This window comes from Apium graveolens, chromosome 2 (assembly GCF_009905375.1).
Source record: "Apium graveolens cultivar Ventura chromosome 2, ASM990537v1, whole genome shotgun sequence".
Lineage (NCBI taxonomy): Eukaryota > Viridiplantae > Streptophyta > Magnoliopsida > Apiales > Apiaceae > Apium > Apium graveolens.
The window spans coordinates 62,158,096-62,175,679 of record NC_133648.1 but is presented as its reverse complement, the minus strand read 5'-3'; the positions used below and the strand labels follow the sequence as shown (position 1 = coordinate 62,175,679).

Genomic DNA, 17,584 nt, shown 5'->3' with positions numbered 1-17,584 from the left:
AAGACCAACCTACAAAGTTTATGTGATTGATCAAAAGAAAATTATGGAAAGCACAGATGTGACTTTGATGATTACAAGTGTCCAGGCTTGGAATGCCTTGATGTAAATGATGTTAAAGCCCTTGCATTTGAGAATCTAACCATTGATAGTGATTCTGATGAGGAAGATGAAGTTGTGGCACAACAAATGACAAATGAAGAGACCTATGAACAAAATCATGGGAATGAAAGCTCTCTTCAGACACCTGAATTTGATGGCACAAACTCAGGGGGAGAAGGAGAGAATGGAAATGACAGTCATGGTAATACTGAAGAAAATGATGAAGGCACTAGTCAGCAGACACACACTAGAAAGTGGGATATGAGTCATACAGTAGAAGCTATTATTGGTGATCCCTCAGCTGGTGTGAGAACTAGAAGTGCAACTGCTAATGAATGCATACATGCATGTTTTCTATCTCAAGTAGAGCCCAAGAAAATTGAAGAAGCCCTAGTGGATCCTGATTGGATATGTGCTATGCAGGAATGCTGAATCAGTTTGAGAGGAACAAAGTTTGGAATTTAGTCCCTGCACCAAAGAACAGAAGCATAATTGGAACTAAGTGGGTGTACAGGAACAAAATGGATGAAAATGGAATTGTTACTAGAAATAAAGCAAGGCTGGTTGCTAAAGGCTACTCACAAGAAGAGGGAATTGACTATGATGAGACTTTTGCTCCTGTTGCAAGACTAGAAGTAATAAAAAAAATTATGGCATTTGATGCACACTCAAATTTTAAGGTGTATCAAATGGATGTCAAGAATGCTTTTCTTAATACGGAACTAGAAGAAGAAGTTTATGTGCAACAGCCACCTGGCTTTGAAGATCCAGAATTTCCTAACTTTGTTTACAAATTATTCAAGGCTCTATATGGATTGAAACAGGCACCTAGAGCCTGGTATGATACACTGTCAGAATTTCTACTCAAACATGGTTTTACCAGAGGTACTATTGATAAGACTCTCTTCCATAAGAAGCATGGTGAAGATATGATCCTAGTTCAAATCTATGTGGATTATATCATCTTTGGATCTACAAATGAAAAGCTTTGTCAAAGATTCTCTAGGCTAATGCAGAGTGAGTATGAAATGAGCATGATGGGAGAATTGAGATACTTCCTTGGCCTTCAAGTTAGTCAAGGAAGTGATGGTATTTTCATCAGCCAAACCAAATATGTGAATGACTTATTGAAGAAATTTGGTATGGTGGATAGCTCACCTGCATCTACACCAATGTCTATTGCAACCAAGTTGGATGAAGACAAGAAAGACAAGAGTGTGGATATTTCAAGCTACAGAGGGATGATTGGATCATTGCTTTATTTGACTGCTAGTAGACCAGACATCATATTTGCTACTTGTCTATGTGCTAGATTTAAAGCCAATCCAAAGGAATCACATTTAATGGTTGTGAAAAGGATTTTCAGATACTTAAAGGGAACTCCAAACTTGGGATTATGGTATCCTAAGGGAACTGGTTTTGAAGTTGTTGGATACACAGATGCAGATTTTGCTGGATGCAGGGTTGATAGGAAAAGTACTAGTGGAAGCTGTCAATTTCTTGGTCAAAGACTTGTATCCTGGTATAGTAAGAAACAACAATCTGTGTCAACTTCCACAACTGAGGCTGAATATATAGCTGCTGGAAGTTGTGCTCAGGTGCTTTGGATTATAAATCAGCTAATAGACTATGGTCTAGTGTTACACAAAATTCCTATTATGTGTGACAATACTAGTGCCATATCTATAGTAGCTAATCCAGTTAATCATTCTAGAACAAAGCACATTGATGTTAGTTACCATTTTATCAGGGAACATGCTTCAAATGATACCATTGAGCTCATTTTTGTTCCAACAGAGAAACAATTAGCTGACATTTTTACTAAACCTTTGGATGAAGCAACCTTCACTAGACTTGTGAGTGAAATTGGAATGCTCAATTCTTCATCCTAAGGCAAGAACTCAGCTAATGTGTTGCAGCAGATTAATTTCTAATAAATCAACCTAGTTTGATTTAATTGGAAATTAACTGAAATATGAATTATAAATATTTCAGAATCTCTGTATATTTATTTTTTTTAAAACTCAAAAAAAATTAACTTAGAATATTTCAAATTCTAAGTAAATTGTTTAGTTGTTAATTTACATCTTAACTGTGTAAAATTAACACAAGGAAGAATAACAGTACTCAAAGGTATAGAGAACTGAGTTCTCGATAAGTCAAAATGACTTATCGACAAGTCATTCTAGAGTTCTCGAGTGAGTCCTCGATAAGTCTATTTACAGACTTCTCGAATGACTTCTCGATAAGCTCTATTATGACTTATCGATAAGACCATGTAGAGTTTTCTAATAGTGTTAATTCACAGAGTTCTCGACAAGGATATTTTGAGACTTATCAATAACTCAGAACTAAAATAATTTAATTCAATGAATTATTTTAGACAAATACTTTTAGAAAAATTATTCTGATTTCAATTTGATTCAATTCAAATAAATTAGAATCCTTTTTAGTCCATTTTCGGACAAACTGGGCATTTATCAGAGTTCTCGATAAATCATTTCTTAGTTCTCGAAAAGAATTAATAAAATGACTTATCGAGTGTACCTTTTTCAAAAATTACTTCTCGATAAGTTTAATATCAAACGTTTATTTGACTTCTCGATAAGTATTTTACTTTTTCTATAAATACCCAGACTTCTCGATACATACACTGTACTTACACTTTTTCGAGATCTCAAGTGACCTAGCTTTCAGACAAAAGGCGATTTCTCTCTCGTTTTTACTCATTTCTCAAAAAAATTTCTTACCCACTACTTCTACACACTAAAATGGTACAAAACATTGTTAGAGCTATCATTTCAGAGAAGGGAACCAACTTTATTGCTTTTCTTGATGCTAACCAAGCCCCTGACAGTTTCAAGGGGTTTGTGAAGTTTCTTTCTGAATCCTATATTGCAGGTGCTTTAACTGCAAGTCCTGTCCTGTATTTGGATTCTTCAGGAATTTTGGACATCATCTATAACTAGGACAGTTGTTCTAGAGAATGTCACTTCTATGGTGGTCACCTGCACAATTGGAGGCCAAGAAAATGAGTTTTCAGCTACTGATGCGAATACAGCCCTGGGATTGCCAACTAAGAACTATGGAGAGATGCCAACTGCAGATGAGCTGAGTGAATTCATGGACTTCATCAACTACAGTGGCTCAATCAACTTGGCAAGTCTGAACAGGACAAACCTTAGGAAGGAATGGTCCTTTGTGTTTGATTCTGTAGTGAGGGCTTTCACCTGCAGAAAAAATGGCTTTGACAACATCTCAAGTGTGGTGCAGAAGCTGGTGTTCTCAATAGCTTACAACAGGCTTCTGAATGTTGGGGCTCTAATTCTGAAGGAGCTGGCTACCAGGCTTACTATGCCTTTGAAGAATAAAGGTAAAGAAATCTTTTTGCCAAGGTTTATTATGTCTATTTTAGCTCATAAAGTAAATGACATACATTTTTTAGCTGGTATTGCTAGTAGTAAAATTGGCAATTATAAGCAAGTGTCCAAAATAATATTTGGCTCACTTACTACAAAGAATAAGGTGAGTGTAAGTCTTAGAATCACTCCATTTATGTTGGAGAGATTCAAGACTTATCCTTACCCTATGCCAGACATGAGGGCTCCTCAATTTGCTAGTTCAGCTATGGTTCCTGAGCCTGTGGAAGTACAAACACAGGCACACCAACAGGGACCTTCCAAAGCTGCAGCCCCTTCTTCTAAACCACTAGATGTTAGCAAACCAACCACTTTAGTCTCTCAAAAGGCTGAAGTGAGTAAAAAGAAGAGAAAGGAACCAACCCTTGGTGTTGTAAATGAGAGTGAAACAGTTCAAACTGAACCAGAGTCACCCTTGGTCAAGAGACCAAAGAAGAGTAAGATACCTGAGTTGACCACTCAAAACACCTCTGTGTCCTCCCAAAAGGGCACAGTTGAACAAATGGGGAGTAAACAGTTACTAGATGCATCCTCTCAACATGGTGTATCTATTGAAAAGAGCATTCACCCCAATGCATCCTGTACTGAGTCAGCACAACCTGCACCTAGAGTGTATGGTAGAAGATATAAGGATGGCACACAAATTGAGGGCACATCATTTGAAGCTCCCTCATCCATTCAGGGGGAGCTGCCAACACTCACAACTGAGCAAACTTCTCTAATCTCTCAAACTTCTTCATCATATAGAGCACTTGAATCTGATTCTCAAGTGCACCAACACTCAAGTGACATGGTTCATGAAACTGTGATCACCACCCAGAACCAACATCTAGATGATGAGAGGCTACTAGCTATGGTAGACCTTGATGACACCATCAAAAACATGGGGGTTTCATCAGTTTTTACTGAAGACCCCATGGTCACTCTTGCACCTTCATGTGCACAATCATCTTCACAGATGAATAGGTTTAAGGGTAGTACTCTTGAGGGAGAGCTATCTAAATCCTCTCCAATTCAATTGGAGGTTCCTCTAGAAGGAACAACTCCCCTCAAAACCCTAGCTGAAATTGCCTTGGGAGTTGAAGCTAGGAGTACAATTGCCAATGACCCTGTTATGGGAGAGGCAAGTTCATCACATTTATGTGACAGTGCTCTGCAAGGTGCACAAAGGTTTGAGGCTGGTGTACATGACAGTAACCCAGTCAAGTCCTCTCCAATTCCAATGAAGGTTCCCACTACATGTGGTGAACAACAAACTGTCAAAAACCACAGATTTATCCGTGAGTCAAACTGTGACTTCAGTAACAGGTGGTAATCTAGACATTTCTCAACAACCATCCATATCTCAATCCAGCCAACCACATGTCATGGCTCAATGGCTACAAGATATAGAAGCTCAGCCTTCTACAGTTGATGACATGTTGGTAGATCAAATCTCAGGCTTGGCCAATCTCTCTCAGCAATTGCTCACTTCAGACATGGGGAACCAGGACTATCAAGCTATACTGCTATGCTTCAATGAAGAGGTTGAACAACAAAAGGAGAAGATAGTAGATGAGGCTGAAGAGGATGGCAATGTAGATGCCTGGTTGTTTGATGACCATGTGGCAGAAATGGATGAAGTTTTGGCTAGATTCAGGAGGGAGTACATAACTATCATGGGAAGCAATGCTAAATCTCTCACTCCTCCGGAGGTCTATGATGCCATCATGGATGTGCACAAAGCTCAACTCAAGGCTTTCCATCTCTTTGGAAAGGCCCTTGAAGTAAAATTGACTGGACATGAAGATAAAATCAGGAAGCTGATCAAGGAAAAGATGGATGACATTGTGCCTTCTCAAAAGGACATCAAGAATAAATTCCAGTCTTTCACTGAGTAAATGTCAAGGATGAATCTGGCCTCCATGGAGAAGGAAGTGTCAAATATGAAGAGTTCTTTCAAGGCCCTGTTTGAACAAGTTCAAGCTCATATCACAAATTCAAATGATACCAGGGTCAAGCTAAATCAAATGCATACTTCTAGGTATGAGCCTTCATTTCTTCTCATGGAGGGTGTCAGAAAAGCTGTTGATGAACACTTTAGGTCCTTCTCAGCTACAACAGTCTCCACTACCTCTACTCCTCAAATAAAAGAACTTCAAGATCAAATTTCTTCACTTCAAGCTTCCAACTCAGATTTATCTTCACAAGTCAGAGCTCTAACCACATTGGTTGAGAGTCAACAACATGATATTCAGGCCCTAGTGGAGTCCCATAAGCATTTATAAATGCAGAATACAGTTGCTTTGGGAGCCATTATGGGAAAACTCAACATACCACTGACAGCATTGCCTGAAGCTGTAAGAGCTGAGATTCCTACTCCCCTACTCATGCCTGTCACCAAGACTAATGGGGAGATAGATGCAAGGCTAGCACAATCATAACTTAAAAGTCAAGTACAAGGTCTAGAACAAGAGAGGCTCCTTATGGCTGCCCAAGGTCCAGGAATGACACAAGAGTTTGACAATTTGCTCACTGGACTAAGGAACTCTCTTAACAACAACTTCTTCACTTACAAAAATACCTTGGAAAAGACTATCAATTACATCAGGGTGCTGCAGATCCCAGTCAAGGACCAGTTTTTGGAGAAAAGGATAGTGATCAATCTTAATGATTCTGGTGTAGACAGATGTATGCAAGTCAATATCAATTATCTAATTCCTAGAAGAGCATCTGAGGTGGATATTTTGCTTAACAAGGTCAGGATAATCACCAATGAAGAGAAAATGCTACTAGCAGAGTTGAAGAAGGCTCAAGAAGCTGCATTTCCAGAAGCCTATCTACATCCAAGCAAAGGGGTGCACTATATCTGCTCTACAACCAAGCAACTGAAACATTTCCAAGTACCTAAAAATGGTGTCATGGCCAACAGAAGACTGATAATGGTGCTTGAGTCTGAGCTGAAAAGTAAGAAATTGAAGACTAGTGAAGATGAAGCTATGATCAAGATTCTGAGGAGATACATTGATAACCCTGAAGCCAATTTTCCTAAAACTCAAATCAACAAAGATGACTTGGGTGATGATGAGCAGAAGAAAGATGGTCAAAATCCTTCTGGCTCAAACTCAAGTCAATCTAGCAAGGCAATTGGTGGAAAAAGTGATAGTGAGAAAGAGAATAAGAAGAAAAGTGGATCTGAGACTCAAAGGAGGGGTGGAAGGAGACAAAGACAAAAGAATGATACCTCACAACCCCTCCAAACCCTAAATATCCAAATACCAATTGCTAAACCTTCACATTCAACCTCATCAAAAACTGCTCAACCTCAAATCTCTACGTCTAAATATTTCTACAAGCTCACTGCAAACTCTCTCCTCAAAACTCAAATCACTCACAGCCATACTTCTCTGAAAAGACTCAAAATTGTACCTTCATTCAAGCCACCTCATAAAACACACTTCAAAACAGTTGGAATAGGTCCAAAAGAAGCCAAGGTCAAGAGAAGATTCAGAAGACAAAGAAGATAAAGAAGAAGACAACTAATAGCTGAATTTCTCAATGATCATGGATTTGGTGAAAAGGCCATCTGGAACAGATATGATCAAGATGATTTCCAACCTCTAAATATTGTTGATTTAGATGAAGACTACTTCCAACAGCTAGCTGAAAGAATGGTCAGAGTTTGGGTTGTTAACATCAAAGAAGTTAGAATCTACTACAGTGATGGGTCCTTTGAACAACTTGGAAATAGACTAATGGCTTCTCTCTCAATTATTGAACTAAAAAGGGTACTAAGCTTGATGAATGGTAAAGATTCAGCCACTAAGGCATGGAAAACAGTATTGGCAGTGTTTGTGGTTAACAGAGAGGAGATGAGAGATGAGCATAGAGCTTTGCTAGCTGAAAAGAGGAGAAAGTATGAGCATGACATTGATGAGTATATTAGAAGATCAGAAGAGTTGAAGGTAGCAGGCAAGAGCAGAATATCAAAGGATGGAAGATTTCTGAATATAAAAGCTGGGTCTTTGTCAAGATACAGGATAGGGATGTTAGCTAGTTATCCTAAGCTAGATTTGCTGAAAATAATAGAGGCTCTAACTGACACCCCCATCCTAGAAGAATTAGAAATACTTGTACAGATTAAGAACATAATTGAGAAAGGATCAGAAAGCTCAGTCTTTACTTAATTATTGTAAACTGTCAAATGTCCAATGTACAAGTGTTGTATCAGCTTTTGTATTGTTTTATTTTCATTCTTTAACTTGGGGTTAGTCTTGTTAACAGGCATGAATTTGTGATAAGCAATCTTCTCACAAATTGGGGGAGATTGTTGTGCAAGACATGCCTGTATCATAACAAGACTAAATCATATTGACAACCCTAAGATTAGTTGTATTGTAACCTTAATCTGTAATTTATACTTGTAACACTTAATGTCTGTAAAATGCAAATGGAGCAGACTGGAGCATTTTTCCCTAAACAGTGTCAAGCCTAAGAATTCTATCTGGAAGAAGATCAAGAAGTTCATGCCTCAGAAGAATTATGAAGAAGCTTGGAGTTGAATAATTCTGTTTGATGAAAAACATTCTAAGTCAAGATCTCTACAAGTCACAGAATTAGTGTTATAGAGAAGTCATTCGAGAACTCAGAAAGACCTATCGAGAACTCAGGAATTGTCTATCGAGAACTCAGGAAATGCTATTGGAGATATCGATAAGTCAGATACCCATTCGAGAACTCAGAGATATCGACAAGTATACATTCATTAGAGAACTCTGAGTTATCGATAAGCCAAAGTCCATTAGAGAACTTTGAGTTATCGATAAACCAAAATTCACTAGAGAACTCAGAGTTGTCGATAAGTCAAGTCAACAATGAAGTTTCAGAGATATCGACAAGCCAACATGCCTATCGAGATGTCGAGTTCTCTACAGCTTAATTGGAGATCTCGAAGTGAAGAAATTTCTCTAAGTACAGAATTGCAGAACAGTTCAATATCCAAGGTTGCAAATCAACAAACAATTCACACAACTGGATTGACAAGTCTACAAAAAGCAGCTTGAGAGATGTGCAGGATTAATGGTGAAGATTAACTGACAAAGGAGGATCAACCAATACACAGTGGATGAAGATATGCTAATCTAGATATGGAAATCTCACTTTTCCTTTAAATAGAAGTGATTAGTGACAGGTTAGAAAAGTGATCAGCACTTCTTATTGTTCACTGTGTAAATCAAAGTTAACTATCATACAAAGTTAACTGAGGTCCTTTGTTTAAGATAGGACTGAATAGATTAGAAATTGTATTATCTCTCAAGAAAGAAGCTAAGTTCTAAACCAAGAACTTATAGATTTTGTAGCAAAACACTGCTTGATTTTTAATATAAAATTAAGTGAGTTTTGAAGATCTTTATTTTACATATTTGCATTGTTATTTATGTTTAACATCTATTCTACAAAATCATTGATATCAACCAACTGCTAAACCCAAAGTCGATCAAAAAGTAAACATTTAAGCCAAAACACATTCACCCCCTCTGTATTGTATTCATATCTAACAGCCTCCCAAAACACATTCACCCCCCTCTGTGTTGTATTCATATCTAACAGCCTCTTAGTGTGTTCCTTATATATATATATATATATATATATATATATATATATATTCCACTCTATTTTGTTAATTCACTCTATTTTCCACTTAAGAGTTTGTTTGACGAGTTTTTGGAGATGCTCTTAGGATTCTAAATCTAAACGCAAGATTATTGTGCTTAATTTGTCTTTTTAAGAGTAACTCCAAGAACTTGGCTATTTGGAGTCTTAAAGTACAATATAAGGAATAGTTTGTAGGGAATGGATACATGGAATATTGTTGAAGCTGAGATTAGTTATTGATGTCTTAAATTATTAGGATCCAATATTTTATATTAAATTAAAAAAATTAACTAAGAAACTGTGGGAAATACTCTGACTACCACTACTAGTGTAATAGTGTAGATGAAAAATAATAAAAAAAATAGACAAATTTGGACGCACTAGCTATAATTTTCATTCCCATGTTCATATGTTTTGCATCTAGTGAACATAATATGATTTCTTTGGTCTTGTCATATCTTTTTGGAAATTTTTTTGGTTGAATTTTATAGCAAACGCACGAATGGGTTGGGGGGGATTGGGGCAGACATTGTGGATGTTAATTTCATAGCAAGTGTTTAATAAGTGCAACATAGAAGAGATAAACATTAAAACGAGGTCCAGAACAGAATCTTCATTTTCGGAGCAAAGTTGATGTGAAAAAATAAGTCTGTTCCTCAAAACACATATATAGGAATAACACGGAAATCAGCACCAAGGAATTATTGTCTTTTCAGTTCATTCTGCTCTGTAAATATAAAATCTGTTCTGGAAAAAACATTTTCCTCAAATGACTAATTACAATAAAATAAATAAATAAATGAGAATCACAGCAACTGAGTTTCAAAAGCATATAACAAGATAATATTTGAAGGTATTACAAACTGCGATGATTAGTGCAACAAAAGAGAAAAAAGATTACAAAGTACATTTCAACAGAAAGCCAAGTATATAAGACTGATGGTACAATAATGAAACAGAAAACTTCTGAAGAACAGAATAGTCACGCTAAAAATGCACAAAACAAGAACAGCTTCATGCAGTAGTACCAAGGTAGCCTGAGCATTTAGCTAATATAACAAAGCAACATCATCTCTCTGTAGTCAAACTTAGCATTGACGATTCATCACCTGACACAGAAATAGCAAAACAAGGAAGAAGTTAATTTGGAACAAAGAATATTTCTATTTTTTGTAAACAGATGTTTTATTTATAAAAGAAAATAAAGGACACATTTTTACGACTAATTTACCAATAGAAGTTCAGATTTTATCACCGGTCTCCACTCTAAATTACTCCATATTTTAATAAGATAAAACAGAGTATACCTTATCAGCATTTTCAGCAACAACATTTCTTTTGCTGACCGGGACAAGTGTTTCAACATAACTACAGGAATGTTCATAGTAGAACTGCCCATATTTAAAAATGTACATCCTTTCTTGTGTGTGGAGGTTATAGAAAAACAAGCTATTATCCGTATCATTGTCAACCATAAGCAGAAGATCATCTTTAAAATATCCACACGGACGTGCAAATCCAGTAGATTGTTCAACAACGTAATGCTTAGTCCAGGATTCTCTGTTCCCGTAATCATTCATCAGCCATATGTCAAAGTCTGGGGGATATTCCGTGGGGCTGTGAGGAACAATTAGACCCAGTAGATCATTTATTACCTCAAGCTGGCCCTTCTTTGCATGCAAAATTCTACGAGGCTCCAGTATGCTGTTCAATTTTAATTCCTCACGCTCAAGATCAAATGCCACGACTGCTACGCAAACGTCGGTAACATTTTTAGGATTTACAGCCAGCCAGTGAAATGCTCCCTTTAAAAACAATGTTCTAGTAGAATGACCAAAATGAAGCGGCAAAAAAGGATCACTTTCCAAAGACATATGATCAGGACCATCACAAGGTAAAGCCTTTGCATCAAGGACAGTCCAAGAGTCTGTGCTCATTTTGTAAACCTCGATTTGCATTATGAAAACATCACTGGGCGAGGGTAAAGTTATATTGCCAGAAGAATAGTAGGAAATAAACCTCACTACCTTGTACTCATTACTTTGAGGGGAATAACCAAATGCAAAAACAGGGAAAAGTTGTCTCTCTGGAGCATCAATCTTGGGTTTTGGAAGATATCTGTTATCTCTTGTGACAGGATTCCAAAGAATAATGTGAGATCCCCATTGTTCGCCAATCATTTCAAGAGAAGCACAAAACAGACCATTGCAGCTGCCTATGACAGAGGTAGGGATTGTGAGGGGATTACTCTGTCTCACACGCCGAATAGAAGTTACAGAATTGTCTTTGGTACCTATCAGGATGTGCTCGCTTCTGTCTCTATAATTCCCATCAATGACAAGAATACTAACCGAACAAGAGGTGTTGGTCTTGGATGAGGAGTTGTGGTTGACATGACTGGCTATAAATGTAGGGCTTTTGATCAGCTCGTCAAATGATTTGCAAACACATTTGCAACTTAAGAGCGACCTCATTGGAAGTTTTAAGAAGATTTCACAAAGAACTTCGACTGGTAAATCAGATAGTGATTGATTCCCCCCATGAAAGTTTGGAAGCTCCATCACTGTTACCATACCTCTCAACAATGAAAGCAGTATATACCTGAAAAAAATCTGGGCATTATATACATTAAGAATTTCTACAGAACGCAATAAACATAGACTAAAGCAAAAAACATGAGAAGCCACCAGACCCTTTCATTGAGATATAAATGCCAAGGGAAAGATGTAGTCGTCGTATTCTTAAAACAAGCGTAAATGTAGTTTAATGATAAAATGATAATATAATTGATCAGGCGTAAAGCATGGTAGAGCTAGGAACTAAAAATGTGGAATTCGTGGATTCACAGAAGTCAACAATACTATTTTGTTTCGTAGTTTACTGCAAAAAAAAATTCTCAACCTCAGTTTAGAGTAAATAAAATTTCTGTAAATTCATATAAAACCTTAATTTCAGATTGCTATTTCAAAATCATGATGTAGAATCCAAGGTCTACCAGAATCGGTAACTAGTGTTGAATAATAAACACTGTGTGTGAAAAAACTTACATGAGAATTTTGTAAAATAATGGGACTATCGGATGTTTACCTAAAGGACATGTCCTATAGTTCACTCCCGCAAATTGGTGGGGCAATGAAAGGACGAAGAGGTGTCTTATTTTCAAACAGTGGATTCGATATGGATTCCGTGTCTGTGTTCCCTGCTGTGTCCACGAGGATGCTGACAGGAAGTGCCGTGTTGGAATAATATGACCCCCAAAGCTAAATAATTAATCAAACTTATTTAATATACTAAATGTAATAAACAAAAGAAGATATTATTTGATTAAACCTAGAAGACTGATACTAATCAATTAACCCACAACACGAACATACAAAGTATGATGGCATGTTTTAATATAAAATTTAACAGACTATCTAATAAATACATCTAAGGATAATTTCTTAAGCAAAGCTTCAATCTGTTACCTTTACTAATACTAAGATAAAACATTGAAACTCCTATTTCATACTTCGTTCATATATACCAAAGAGGGGAAAGAGATTGATAAACATGCACAATTTGAAGTTTAGAAACAATTCAATCAATCACAAAATTAAGTTAAATATTGAGTATTAAAAAGACGAAAGACTTACCCGAGAAGATGACCAAATCTTAATTGCCGGAAGAGTGAGAGAAGGTAGTGTTTCCTCTTTTTTCTTCTTGGCAACCGGATAACAAATATACTCCGTTCAACTCTTATAAATAATAAATGTGCATGTATCAAGATAAACCAAATGGACACTAATCGCCTTGATAGCGTGCCACGTTGATATTTTTTTTATACACACACTTTCAACTCTCTTAAATAATACACGTGTATATATCAAGATAAACCAAATGGGACACTAATCATCGTGATAGCATGCCACGTTGATTTTATATATATATATATATATAAATATATATTTTTTGCATGCAGATTTTAACCCCTCTCCCCCGATTATAATGGATTATGGTCCATTTTAGCACAATTTAAATTAAAAGTGACCAAAATAGCACTCTGGAAATAATGACCCTTATAGGCACATTGATAATGCATATTCATCATGCGTTACCATCGAAACGTAAATCAGGGTTGCATTACAGGGTTGCATTACTGTGACAATCACCTGAAATTCAATGCTAACACATAGATTTTGCGTTTGTAGCTTTAACCACATCTATTTTTGTGCTATTTTAGGCATTTTATCAATTACTATCGATTTCTTTTCAAATTTGTTGTTTTCTTATACCCCTTCCACCTTTCTCATTACAAGTAACATCCCACATCAATTAGTATGTAAGTTAGAGGCCTTAATTACAACTAATGTATAACAAAGTTGGTAGCTCTTGGAAAGAAACGTGGTGGGTTGTTGAGCAACCCGCTGTGCATTGGGTTGTGGTTGTTTTTTTTTTTTTGCCAAAATTGGGTTGTGGTTTTAAAGCGTTACAAATGGTATCAGATATCTCCCCGATCGGAAGTACATTGGCACTTCCCCAGGGCCGATGGTTTGCTTGTGGGCTCGACCAGATGTTGACTCTGTATGGTGGAGTGTTGTTTGTAACATCTAACATCAATTAGATTCGATAACTTTGAGGCCTTTATAAGCACACATTTATAACTAGTATATAACAAAGTTAATAGTATCTCGGAACGACTTGTGGTGGGTTGTTGAACAAATTAGTATGTGTTGTGTTGCAGGTTTAGGATACTAACATATATACACATACTTGCAAAAGTGTAGGAATTTAACAAAACTTTCCGCTAGATCACAAATATAAATTTTATAGAGATTTCTTTAACAATAAAGTGCATAATCCATGATTTCTTGACCCCGTGAATATTCATAGTATATAACCGTGAAAATATATATTAGAAGATTTTACTTAGGATCTCTCTATGCAAAAAGTATAACCTTGCACGCTAGAGAAGTCTCTTTAAGCAAATTTTGCATATCAATGTTACCAAGTCTAAATCACTAAGAAAATTATATAATATAATACCTGCAGTTGTTATTGTTATTTGTTACTCCCTCCGTCCCTTTCAATTGTTTACATTTTTTAGAGAGTGTTCGATACGCATTTTAAGGTGTATATTACGTATAGTTCTATAATTTTTTTTTACAATTTGTTTTTTCTGAATAAAAATTAAAACATTTAACTTTTATTCAGAAAAAGAAAATTATAAAAATAAGTTACATAATTATACTTTTTATGCACCTTAAAATGCGTGTCAGACACTTCCTCAAAAATGTAAACAATTGGGAAGGACTGAGGGAGTAGTTGACAATGAAAATGTTTAAAAGCAAACACATCATCTCTTTCTTACTTAGAGATAAAAATTAGTATATAAGCTATGGTCTTGTTTGTTGCAATAAATTTGTAATTATTTGGGCAATTTGAACTTCCATGAAATTAAGTCGCAACTCATAGTTCATAGTTCCAAAAATAGTAATTTATGTGTATGGTTAAGTACCATGTAACTAAACATAGCTAAATTTGAAAATTTTAATCATTTAATAATTAAATAACTATGTATCTTTTTAGTACCTATAGGACATGTTTAACTGGATCTTTATGTTTTAGCGTCACTACAAAAATGAAAAAAATGCCTATTGATAATGCGGATATATTTATCAATGACAATGAATAATAATAATAATAATAATAATAATAATAATAATAATAATAATAATAATAATAATAATTTACAAAATTCTACCAAGTAAAGATCATATCTCTCCATTAGAAAAAATATCATTTCTCACAAGTTATTATGGGAATTAATAATATTACAGCCGATTATATATATATATATATTAAAACAATTCAACTGTAACAAATTTCAAGATCTGTATATATCTTTCAACTTCATAAAAGTTATATTTTACCTGTAATCAACAGTGGATAAATAGTAAATTTATAAAGTAAAAAAAAATTAGGACATGCCTCGAGCATCCCATGAATCTTGACTCTAGGTTGCAGTGGCGAAATAGCAAATTTATCAAGTAAAAAAATGTAGGACCTTCCTTGAGGATCCTATTAATCTTGTGCTCAAACCATTGATACAAGGAATGCGGTACGGTCCCGAGAATCGCGAATCAAATCGTTCGTCCCGGAACACGGTTCGTTTCCGTCTCAGATCGCCGGAATTCGTGTTTGGTTCGTCATTTCCGGCGACCTATCCGACGACCCATGTGTTATTCCACCCCGCAACCCATCCCGTCGGTCATCACCGGAGAACTTCCTTGGCTGATCTGTTATGAGAGACCAAAGAGCAGAAAGGAAGAAAGAAGAGGAGAGATTAAAGAAGAGGAGAAAGAAGTGGGATGACGAAGCGATATGTATACATACATGCGTGTACCTATATGAATGTATGTGGACTATATGCAATCTTCATTTATTAATCATTTTAGTAAAAAAAATTGTACAATAATAAGTTATTTAATTCTAAAGCTGTAAGGCACCTTATTCTAAAAAACAAGCTGTAACACACTTGTATATAAAATTGATTTAATTTGACACTAATAGATAGACAAAATAACTAAAAAAAAATCAAATAAACAATAAAAAAATTAAAAATTAAAAATGTTTAAAATTATTACTTTTAGTCTACTAATTAGACTCTTATTTTATATTTATTAAAACAATATAGTATTTGAATATTAAATAAAATTCTCTATATTACATTTTAGTATTTATATTTTTAATTTTTTTATTTATGAAACACTCATATTTACTTATAAATAATTTTATCCAAACACCTAAATAGCTTATATGATATATTCTATCGACACATTTTCTAATTTAAAGCACAAAATTTTAAATGAATATAAAAAGAACATCACAGAAAATTTCTAAGGTCATCACATTAACGTAACCCATATTTCCTATATATACACTTTATACATACATCTTCTCTTATTCCAACCAAAATATACTACAGTAATGGCTTTTGGCAAAAAAAACACAAGGCAAAGAGAAAAAACACAATCCACAGAGTGGGAGCAATCTCAGAATCAAGCATCAAACGAAGATTTTATTGATCTTGAAGTTGAAACTCAACCACTAGAAAATACAAGTGAGGAGAATCATTCACAAATTCATAAAAAGCCTCTGTTAGATGAAGTTACAATGGTGGAAGCACAGAAAGGAAAAAATGCAGGAGGAACAAAAAGGTGGAAATGCAACCACTGTAAGAAAAGCTATAGCAGTTCATATACAAGGATACATCTGTTGGAATAATCTTAAATTTAGTTATTAATTATTTGTTTATTTAATTATTAGATATTTAGCAATGATTAATTATTAGAGAAAAATATTATTTTAGAATTGTTTAGTAGTGGGGTAGTGGAGTTATGGAGTAAATTATGGACATGTAATTTACCCATTAATTAGTAGTGGTTAGTTTTAGTAATAGTTAGTTTTAATATGTTTGTAAAGCCTATATAATGGCTAGTTTACCTTGAGTTTTAAGAGAAAGAAAAGAAATAACAAGAAATATAGCAGTACAAGTTCTCTGCAAAATGTATGTGTCTTTTTCTTCTCTAAGTTTTTTTCCAACATGGCATCAGAGCTATATGTTCTAGGGCTTGTGAGACTTTTATAAAAATACATACATTTATATATATATATATATATTAAGTATTTATGTGTGATTTCAAATGGAATTAAAAATTTCTCCATATATATTTAGTGAAGTATCAAGATGAAATGATAGGTGGAAAAGAAAAGAAAAGCAAGAGATCAATGAGGGAGGAAGAAATTGGAGGAAAAAATGAGGGACTGCTATTAGCTAAAGCTTCATCCTCAAAAGGCACAGGTAACAAAGTTCAATGCAACCATTGTCATAAGATGGGACATGAAGAAAAAGACTGCTGGTACAAAGGAAAGCCACAATGCTACAAATGCAAAAAATATGGGCATCTGGCGAAGAATTGTAGATTTCAGAATGATGAAGAAAGGATGGCACAATTGATCGAGGGAGAACCACTCCTTTAGAGTTGTGGAGAGAAAGTGCTTCAAAGTGTTTTTGGAGAGAAAGTGCTCCAAAGTGTTTTTGATGAGATAGTGCATCAAAATTGATGGTGGTGAGAAGTGCATCACAGGCGAAGAGAAAGTGCTTCGTAAATTTAAGATTATGGGGGTGAATGTTGGAATAATCTTAAATTTAGTTATTAATTATTTGTTTATTTAATTATTAGATATTTAGCAATGATTAATTATTAGAGAAAAATATTATTTTAGAATTGTTTAGTAGTGGGGTAGTGGAGTTATGGAGTAAATTATGGACATGTAATTTACCCATTAATTAGTAGTGGTTAGTTTTAGTAATAGTTAGTTTTAATATGTTTGTAAAGCCTATATAATGGCTAGTTTACCTTGAGTTTTAAGAGAAAGAAAAGAAATAA

At 35.1% G+C, this 17,584-nt stretch overlaps 1 protein-coding gene across 3 annotated transcripts; it reads right to left on the bottom strand.

The window, feature by feature from the left end:
* Nucleotides 1-9,968: 9,968 nt before the first annotated feature.
* LOC141707464 (F-box protein CPR1-like) lies at nt 9,969-14,795 on the bottom strand. 3 transcript variants are annotated; one of them, XM_074510643.1, is made up of 4 exons: nt 12,788-14,795; nt 12,240-12,412; nt 10,460-11,753; nt 9,969-10,261 (listed from the first exon to the last, which is right to left on the bottom strand). In XM_074510643.1, the coding sequence occupies exons 2-4, from the start codon at nt 12,248-12,250 to the stop codon at nt 10,241-10,243; spliced, it is 1,326 nt and encodes a 441-aa protein (XP_074366744.1). In that variant the 5' UTR covers nt 12,251-12,412; nt 12,788-14,795; the 3' UTR covers nt 9,969-10,240. The 3 variants fall into 3 exon arrangements, with proteins under 3 accessions (XP_074366744.1, XP_074366746.1, XP_074366745.1); XM_074510645.1 differs by having other exon boundaries at nt 10,460-11,764; nt 12,788-14,794; XM_074510644.1 differs by lacking the exon at nt 12,240-12,412 and having other exon boundaries at nt 12,788-14,793.
* Between the last annotated feature and the right edge of the window lie 2,789 nt (nt 14,796-17,584).